The 10139-nt window shown below is 35.4% G+C and overlaps 1 protein-coding gene and 1 long non-coding RNA gene across 4 annotated transcripts in view; one reads left to right on the top strand and one right to left on the bottom strand.

The window, feature by feature from the left end:
- The window catches only part of LOC128239447 (serine-protein kinase ATM-like), a 65039-nt gene that overhangs the window by 354 nt on the left and 54546 nt on the right, over positions 1 to 10139 (top strand). For all 3 annotated transcript variants that reach the window (XM_052956083.1, XM_052956081.1, XM_052956082.1), the window contains exons 2-9: positions 338 to 428; positions 2530 to 2658; positions 3268 to 3412; positions 5673 to 5837; positions 6725 to 6890; positions 7394 to 7556; positions 7968 to 8072; positions 9138 to 9202. In XM_052956083.1, the coding sequence (XP_052812043.1) occupies positions 357 to 428; positions 2530 to 2658; positions 3268 to 3412; positions 5673 to 5837; positions 6725 to 6890; positions 7394 to 7556; positions 7968 to 8072; positions 9138 to 9202 (1010 nt within the window). In that variant the 5' untranslated portion in view covers positions 338 to 356. The remainder of the gene's footprint in view (positions 1 to 337; positions 429 to 2529; positions 2659 to 3267; positions 3413 to 5672; positions 5838 to 6724; positions 6891 to 7393; positions 7557 to 7967; positions 8073 to 9137; positions 9203 to 10139) is intronic.
- Positions 743 to 2178, bottom strand: LOC128239449 (uncharacterized). Its single transcript, XR_008261883.1, has 3 exons — positions 1677 to 2178; positions 1311 to 1438; positions 743 to 1102 (listed from the first exon to the last, which is right to left on the bottom strand). It is a non-coding gene; the product is annotated as an uncharacterized LOC128239449 (long non-coding RNA).

The raw sequence follows: 10139 nt of genomic DNA, 5'->3' as shown, positions 1-10139 counted from the left end.
GATGCGTTACAAAATAAGCAGATATATGCATTTTCATTCGCACTCAACATGTTTCGTACTGTTTCCCAGTTTAGCCACAATAATGCACGTTTAGGGAACTCTTTTTACATTTGGACATTCATAATGTTCCCCTCAACGTAGAGTCAGATATTATAAGTATATTTTGATTATTATCAGATCTTAATTATGCATTGTATAAATGATCCAAAACAGCTGATACAAGTTAAAATATTGAATATAATTTTGATCTTTTGTATAGTTTAAAAATTATACTTCAGTCTGACCATATAATTATTTAGACATATATGTGATAACGCATTATATGTTACTGTTTAAGCACATAGCCATCTGAAACAATGGACCGACAAACATCTGATCTTATCAACCTTTGCCGTGCTGTGAACTCAGAACGAGGACCTGAGAGAAGGGTAGGATATATGTTTTTTTTGCATCATAAATGTGAAACTAAATAAAGAAATAAAAACATATTTAATAGCAAATGCAGGGCTCATCCTAGACCAAAATTTTAGGGAGAAGTGAGAATGGGGGAGGGTGTGGGAGGGGGGTTCCCCCTCCTGTAGGTCGGAAAATTTTGAGATTTTAATTGTCAAATGGTGGGTTCTGGTGTGTCCTGGACAACTTTTCTATGGATTTAAATAGGTGTTTAAATTGTTTTTAAAATAGTCATACTGGTTGTTTTTAGTTGGAATTAATTTGTTGTATATATACCTTTAAAAAGAAGTCAAGTTTCAAACATTTTATTACATGCAAACGGTTAACCTATCATGCACACATACATATATATCAGAATTTAAATACATGATACATGATGGCATCTTGTAACTCAGTTACACTCTTGTTTGATTTGTAAGAGGGTGAGTGCCCATTCATGAGATGGCCAAGATCAGCACCTATGGCCCTGGCAAGCTGGAGGTGGTACTGAAATTCCTCCTTGGGGAGCTCCAGCTTAGCCAGGTGGTAGGCATTCTTAAGGAGCTTGGGGTCAAGCTTGTCATCCTTGGACAGTTTGGCCAGTACGATTTTCCTCATGGGTTCCTGGGAACGCAGAACTGTCTCTCCAAGGCGGCCTTGTGCTGATTTGCTGAAAAATATTTTGCTGAAAATACACATATTTCTTTAAAAATATTTACACAGTATCTCATCATTTTCAGCTGTCATTTAAAATAATTTGGGCATATATTACAACATGTTTTAAAATATATAAAACCAGACACCTTAAAATGAATACCACTTTGAATTGATTTATCTGCGGACTAAGCAATGCTTCTATTGTTTTAATAAATACTTACACAAGCCATGTCTCTGATGATTGGTTGTTTTTGCTGGTTGGTCATGTCCAAGGGCTTAGGCGTTGTCCAACTTAGCACATCTACAAACTTCGCAGTGCCATTTTTTATCTGCATCTTGTTTGTACCAACTGAAATTATTTTGATAATTTAACTTTTTGAATGATTTCTTATTTGAACTGTCGATCATGTCATCGCTATCAATATCGTCAGCTTTATGTTTCAGGCCTGGGGAATCCCGCAGAAGCCACGTAGAAAGCATGATTACTATTAAACAGAATGCAAAATATCTCATATATAGAATATTGATGTGAACCGATCGAAGAAAAAATAATGGAAACATTTCTGAAATAAAAAAACCCAACAAACCTGGAACTGTGATTCGCACTTGCCCTTCTCGCTAACTTCGCAGTAATCACACCCAATTAAATTCATTTGTCATCAGTGCACATCATTTAAACCGCTATTGTCATAAAGTATAAATCCTAATTGGCCCAAATTGACTTTTACAAACATCGGCAAGTGTAAATATTAATCCCTTACAATTTTATTACATCGATGACGTAGCGCATGTACACAAAGTCAATGGTGCAAACACGTGCCTCGATTGAATAAAACAAGCGTTCTCATTGGTCGAAGTCAAAGGAGCATATTTACTAGGTTTAACACGATTGGCTGTTTGTCAATCGAGCTGACAGGCGGAAGGCGGAGTCGCTCTGTTTTGACAAGCATTAGTTCTTAGCGATATCGACTTTTTGATCTTTGAAAAAGTCGGCGAAGTTGACTTCGCTTTGATCTTAGAAAATAGCGAAGTTGCCGCGGGCAGGGCGACTTAATCGCCTAAGTCGCCTGGTAGGATGAGCCCTGCAAATGTCTTGAGTGAGTACATCTTGCCTTGTAAATATTTCCGGACATTATCAATCTAGGCGCGTCAATTCAAGTTGAATGGAGGCATAGGCTCTTTAAAGGGGATATCCATGGGCAAAAGGTAATTATGGACAATGACATCATTGAAATGAAGATTTTCTACAATACCTGAATACTGTATGTTCACTGAAAATATTTGTTCTAACATACTGTCAGTTTTAAAGGTACATCTTGAATAGTGTTTTGTCAATTAATACAAAGAATCACATTCATATTTGAATAAGTTTTAGTTGCAGCATCATGCAAAACTCAGATGTAAGCTGATATCAATAATAATGTGTTATGTTTTTTTCAGAAAGCTGCTGTGAAATTGATTAACAGTTTACACCAGTCTGGTGTGAAGAAATCTCTGGACAAGAACTTTGAAATAAAAGCACTTGAAGGAAAGAAGGCCAGAGTGTTTACATGGGAAAATGTTTTCAGGGTAATTTGTATCTTTTTTCCTTAAGAAAAAAGGAAATCGTATGATGATAGTTGTCTTAAACCTTTTGTTGTATTGGTTTTAAGTGTTTAGTTGATTATTTATCTTTCGCTGGGTATAAATATTTAGGTTCTCTGATGTGAAAAACATTTAAGCGTTTGAATTGAATAATGTTAAGCATCAAAATTTCAAGTTGAAAAAGTGAGACCATAACTTGCGGAACCTAAAGGTTTGAAAAAAAAATCACTAGGTCTGTGTAATTTTTCTTTACATTTATACTATAATCTGACTACAGTATATGAATGTTTAAACTACTTATCAAACTGATGAATATATTTGTACTTACATGTATGATTAATTTTAGGTTGTCTGGGTTTTGAAGAAAAAATGATGGTAGTGTCATAGCCTTGATGTCTTTTTTATCAGCATCATTATGCAAAAACTTTTTACTTGGCCATAGCTCTAAACCCGTTCAAGATATTCAATTGAAACTTGGTACACAGATACAATATTCACATGTTTAGCAAGACCCATAACTTCTTTACTAGACTTTATTAATGAAACAAAAAATAGACAAGCATTGACATTTTCTCTGCGGCACTCTTGTTTCAGGCGGTGTGCCTCTACGTTCAACTGGAGACTGAAGAACTGCAGAAAGCCAATGAGAATGTATCAAAGGCAACAAAAACTGGGCGGGAGACTCGCAAGAAAGACATAAGCGGGCTTGTAAAGACAGTTATAAGAGCTGCGGACAAAGGTAGAATTTATATGATGTTTTTTTTAATAAAGATAGGAAAGACCTTCTTAAGGCATTTTGTAACTGTTCTTTATGCAGTATTATCATGTTCTGATCTTAAACGTTGAAACGTCTTTCCCTTGAAATTATTTGTGATATATATATGAAGTAGTGATGGGCTGATAATCGCCGATAATCGATTATATCGGCAATCATTCGGCGACCTCATTGTTCCATAATCGAATAATCGAAAAAAAAGTTTGCTTGAAAATGTAGCAAATTTCCAACTTTATATAGCGCAGTAATTAGAGCTAAGGGAAGTAACCGCTACTTTGAGTTTAACAGTACTTTTCTTTAGTTTTTCTTTGCTTTCAAATTGCTTTAAAATGGCGGACAGCGATGGCCGACCCCAAACTCAAAATATTTGATTACCCTGGTAATCGTTGTTCCTGGTGCTAGAAAATTGCAAATTATTGCAGCGAAATCGTTAGGGTCATCCAAGCCAAGATTCATGTGAAACAAGGCTTGTTCGACCCTAGCTGTGCTCACATATTGAAATTTACGTCAAATTGAAACAGAGAAACAAGAAATATTGGAAGAACGGAAATATTTGCCGTCTCTTTCTGAAAATACGTAAGAAAAGGTTTGCTATTCTATTTTCCAATTACTCGTTTTTTTTTTATAGTTCATGGCATCCAAAACCAATTTTTTATGTCTCAACTCATTTTTTTTTATTATTATACAGGAATAGACATGGTTGACCATTGCTTTCAGTTGATAATTGCCAAATGGAAATATAGTTACCCTCGAGCAATTATTCTTCGCACTCGGGCAATTATCAACCCAAAACGATGTATTATTTTATAAATAACAGTCAACTTAAGTAAACTTCACCATGAAATGTTCCTTTACTTCATAAACCTTGGAATATTTTATTTTTTTAGTTATTTTTAGAATTATTCGATGCGCCAGAAATAATTCCTGTCTTCCGACTGAAGCATGTGAAATAAAACATACATAATATCTAAGGTCCTTACTTGTATGTACATCAGAAAATGATGCTTTTGTGATACTGTCCGATTACAGCCGATTAATCGGATAATCGATCGATCAGGGTCTCCGATTAATCGATTATGAAAATCCAAGCCGATTGCCCATCACTAATATGAAGCCACTTGCATTTATAACATACCATTGGGCTTGTGGGCATGTTCGTAATTTAATCACTGTATTTAATGTATAGATTAACAGGAAAAACATTTAAAACATTTCACAAAATTTATCAATGATTCAGTAAAAAATTCAGGTCATGTGTTAATATTAATTTTTATACAGATCCTTTGTCCGTCTGTTTGTTCGTCTATCACACCCTTGTCTGGTGAATAACTTTAAAATTGCTGATAGGATTGAAATAAAACTTGGTATAATGATAGATGCCAATGTCAGGAAGTGCATTGCAAAAGAACTATAATCCTATCATGCATATTATTCAATTAAGTTATCTCCCCTTAACAGTTTTTAAGATTAGTACTTGTCCAGGCCATATGTTGGAAAATTCTAAAGGGATTGAAATAAAAGATTGCAATGAGAGAATGTTGAATGCACATTGTCCAGACCTGCACATTTTTTTATATCTCCCGTTGACCTGTTGTTTTCAAAAATGGGTACTTGTCAAGGCCATATCTTAAAAAATACAAAATGGATTGAAATAAAACTAAAATAAAAAGTAGATAGATGGCAGAAAAGTAGTAGGTAGATGGCGTGCATAACCCATGAACCATAATCCTGCCCTGCATATCTTTTAGATATCTCCCATGAACTGATAGTTTTTGTAAAATCAGAATTTCTCTGGGAAAAATCTTTGATATTTGTGATGCTGCATTTTTTTATCTCATTTCTTGAAATTTAATTCTTAAACCTGCCCTTATCTTTCTATGTTAATTTTTTCTCCAACTTGTGTATAATAATGCTACAACCATTTACCTTCTTCCCCCATATAGTGTTACAATTTTTGCCTTTTCATAAATCATGGGTGTATTGGAAGCATCCATCTCTTCAATGACTGATATGCTTTTCAATTGAAATATTGAATTAACTTCATATAGAGGGATAAGATTAACCTTGACATTAATTGTAAATCTATTTTTTTAATCAATTTAAAAGTTAAAAAAGGAAAAATAGACAAGCAGGCTCTGCAAATTAATTGTTAAATATTAAAATATGGTTCATGGCGTATCATTGCAGCCCTAATTTCTATTGATATTTGATCATCTTGTTTCAGGATCCCCTAAGTTAAAGGGCTCCCTGTTATTTGAGCACATCAAGACAGTCCTCATGGAGCTATTCTCTTGTGACGCTTATGGTCAAGACTACTGCAGTATTATGCTGAAAAATGTCCTCACAGTCAGGAAATATGTCGTGGAATTGACCACTGAAGAACTGCATAGTAAGAGTCACATGTATACACTGGTCCCTCAATCTACTCTATTAGTGGCCAAATACGGGCTGCAGTCCCCTATAAAAAAGTATCTCCCCCGATTCCTCCCCATGAGAATAATAAAAATCTCCCTAAGGATAAGCACTTTCAAAGAATACTTGCACTATGATTTTTTTTTTTAAAGCATTTTGATCTTAAAGTCATATAGAATGAGGCATAAGTAAAGTAAGAAGAAAGATGTAAGTTTAAAAATGTGAAATTAATTTGATATACCTTTTGAATGATATGTATCATGATGGTTCATTAAAAAAAAATATGATTAATATTTTCCCCACTTGTTAACAATGCTCTTCATGTCAAAGGGCTGTTGCCCATTGCCACATTTTAATGTTTTGGTGTAGTTACTATTTGTTTATTGGGTACACCATATGGTGTAGTTACCCTCTGTAAAATGATGTATTATCAGCATTACACTAGTTCATATTGACGATTCAAGCCTTGTTTTGAGGAAATACTGTATTTATTTTTATTTGGGACCATCTGGTGTCTAGTCACTTTAAATAACACTATAAAGACTAGCATTTTGACTGATACAGTGTATTGAGATACACATGTGAATAAATATATTTATGTCTCTCCTATTCATGGGGAGGCACTGTTTTTGCCCTGTCCATCTGTCTGTCCGTACATCACACTTTGTTTTTCTGCTCAACAATTGTGGAAAGCTTGGACCCTGGAACTTAATACTTGGTATGCAGGTTGGTCATGACTAACAGATGACTCCTGTAGATTTTAAGGTCAAAGATCAAGGTCACTGTAACATTGTAAAGTTAACATGCATTAGTGTGAGGTGCATCAATTATTACATAAAATAATCTGTATTTTATTCTCAACAGAGTTACTGTTTCTGTTCTGCAAGCTGTTTTGTGACCCTGATGTAAAGCTAGACAGACTGGTTCTGGCAAGAATAATCCATTCGCTGGTAACCAGTCTGTCTACACAGGCTGATATCAGACCTAAGAGGATACTGGCTTTCTTCACAGATTTCTTCTTGAAATCAAAGTGAGTTCAGGAAAATTGTAGAACGTCACAGTGTTTGACACTTACTGTTTTTTACAAAGGCGTCTGTCTGACTACCTTTTTGCAAATTTTTTGGAGTCAGAGTGATCATCAAGGAGTCGAGCAGTTTAAGATAAATTCACAGTTGTAAAGAAATGAAAAATAATTTTGAACACATTTTAAGAAGGCTAATAGATGAAAAATACTCAAATGTAGCTTTCATTATTAAATTTTTCATTTGCAAGAACTACAAGTCGATCTGACAGATTCCGAAGCCCCAAAAAGATGAAATCTGGGACTCCCAGACTGTCTTAAGTGTTGAACCCTGTATCATGATTAACATTAACATAGAAAAGTCATAATAAAAAAAGTGCATTATTTGTGTAAGGCAATAATTTAAAAGTGTTTACTAATTAAATGGGACATAAACGTTATATTTGCTACAGTAACTTAGAACATATATTTTTACACAACACAAAGTATAAAACCGTTCTTGCTTGTTCAAGACAACACAAGTCTGGGCTGATTGTGCAACACCTGTTGTCAGCGTTGAACGTATTAGTGGGAACAATAACCCCGACATCACGCGTCCAAGTGTGTCGACTGGGCGAGGACATAGTCCACCATCTGTTATACCTCTGGCACAACATCGCTACTGAGGAACTTAAGGTTGGTATAAGTGAAGGCAGCAAAGCATGAAGGCGAGCTTGTAAGATTTACTCTTGCTAGTCTTCTGTGTTTGTGCTTAAGAATAAGACAACCAAAACAATGGTTGATATTTAATCAATTCCACCAGCATTTTACTACTGAGGGAAAAAAGGGCGTCTAATACCCAGTCATTTACGGTAGTATAATGTTTGTGGTGTTTGCTTTGGCTTGTGTAAAATTTGGCTTCTTTATCTAAGTGACTTATTTTGAATAGTGAAACAAATGTATTCAACTCTTATATTCAACCCAATATCCTGTTCACATTTTAATCATCAAAACCAAAGAAATTTAGTGAACATAAAAAAACAAATTTCTGTTTTGAAGATAGGGAATATGTACAAAGTAAATTCACCACTTTTGGCATGTTTTCAGGACTGTCTGTTGGAGTTTCTGCAAGTCCAGGTGTGGTGTCACCACCCCCGGGGAGACAAGCAGGGAGGGGGTGGGGCTTTTGCTGTCAACTGGGATACTTGGATGGTATGTTGATCAATGATTGTTCCTTAGAACAATGTACAATGTTTCATCCGTGGCATTCATTTAACTGAAGACATCAGGTTGAATCATGGTGTTTTTTGTTATCTTAAAGTTATAGAAAAGTGTGATTATAACATTTATGGATTTATTATTGTCTATCAAATATGGAAATAAAGATTGTGATGGTTGGGGATGGGGTTGGGTTCTTGGTTGGCTCTAGACACTTCTTAATACAACATCATGTTGACTAGGGCTGTAACGAGTACCCGAGTAATCGTGAGTCAAAGCAAAATATTCTACACAAATACTCACCAATGCTGAGATCGCTGGGTTGCGATTCAAGTCGCGAAACAAAATGATTTAATTCAATTCCAGCAAATATTTTTGTTGTTTAAAATAAATGAATTATGTATTGTTTATACGGAATGCGCGAAATACATTACACTGATGCAACTGGAAGTTAATTCATACAGAGCTAGCATTAAATTCAGTGTGCAGTGTTCAATTGGAGAATGCTTCTTGTCAAGGTTTTAAGGGAATATAATATTTTATAAAGAATACAAATATAGAAATAAAAAGTCAAAGGTCATTAAAGAAATTATATAGAGATCTACAAAAAAGACTACAATAATAAAAATAAAACACGAAACTTATGTACAGTTATCATTTATTTTCATCTGTAATTCAATGTCAACATGGCATCACCATCAACAAAAACATCAAATCCAGCGCTATGTAGAAATGCCCCAGCATCTTATTCTTCTAAAATCTGGAAATATTTCAGGTTTGATGTTAACGAAGAAAGTTTAATGTTGTTTACCCTGAAAAAAAACTAAACAAAAATGAAGCTTTTGTTATACTTTTATTATTCATTTTCTTTCAAAATTTGCATTGCTTTATAACAAAGTGAATCGTTAAACAATTCGTGTATCACAAGTCAAAGATCGCGATTCGAATCGGATCGCCTTTTGTCTGGCAATACACAGCCCTAATGTTGACTACATTGTCTTTCAGATCACATCAGGATGGTAATAGCAGTCTTACATTTAGTTTCTTTTTCTATTTCAGAGCCATTTGAGAAAGCTGTATGACTTGATGTATTCCGAGATTCAGCAGATTGGAGCAAAATCAAGGTTCACCTAACCGCTAACTTGAAATATTTACTAAACACTGTTGCTCATTTGAATACAAAACTCCTCGACCTGCTCATGCTAAGTAGGGATTTTTCATGAGCTTTAGATTTATTTTATTTATGCCCCCCTTTGAAGAAGAGGGGTAAATTGCTTTGCACATGTCCGTAGGTCAGTCGGTCGGTCAGTAGGTCGGTCCGTCGGTAGACCAAAGCTTGTCCAAGTGATAACTCAACAATTCCTGGACGTATAGTCATCAAAGTTGACATGAAGGTTGGGTCTGACCAGTAGATGACCCCTGTGGATTTAAGGGCTCATCGGGTTAAAGGTCAAGGTCACAGTGACCTTAATGATAAAAGGTTGTCCGATTGATAACTCAACAATGCCTGCACCTATGGCCCTCAAACTTGACTTTGAGGTTGGGAATGACCAGTAGATGAGCCCTATAGATTTTAGGGGTCAAATGTCAAGGTCACAGTGACCTTAAAAGCAAAATAAACAATTTCTGGACCTATGGTCATCAAACTTGACATGAAGGTTGGGCCTGACCAGTAGATGACCCCTATTGACTTTAGGGGTCATCGGGCCAAAGGTGAAGGTCACAGTTACCTTTAACGCAAAAAAGTTAAGAAATCTTCTCCCAATGATATATCAACAATGCCTGGACCTATGATCGTCAAACTTGACATGGATGTTGGGCCTGACCAGTAGATGACCCTTATTGATTTTAGGAGTCATCGAGTCAAAGGCCAATGTCACAGTAACCTTAAATGCGAAAATGTTGTTTGAGTGATAACTCAACAATGCCTGAACCCATGGCCCTCAAACTTCACTTGGGGTTGCGCAATGCCTAACCTGTAGATGACCCCTTATGATTTTAGGGGGCAAAGGTCAAGGTGACAGTGACCTTGAACGAAAAAAGCTTGTCGATGTGATAACT

The sequence above is a fragment of the Mya arenaria genome, chromosome 6, assembly GCF_026914265.1.
Source record: "Mya arenaria isolate MELC-2E11 chromosome 6, ASM2691426v1".
NCBI classification, from domain to species: domain Eukaryota; kingdom Metazoa; phylum Mollusca; class Bivalvia; order Myida; family Myidae; genus Mya; species Mya arenaria.
The sequence above is the reverse complement of the archived record's forward strand: the minus strand, read 5'-3'. Positions and strand labels throughout refer to the sequence as shown.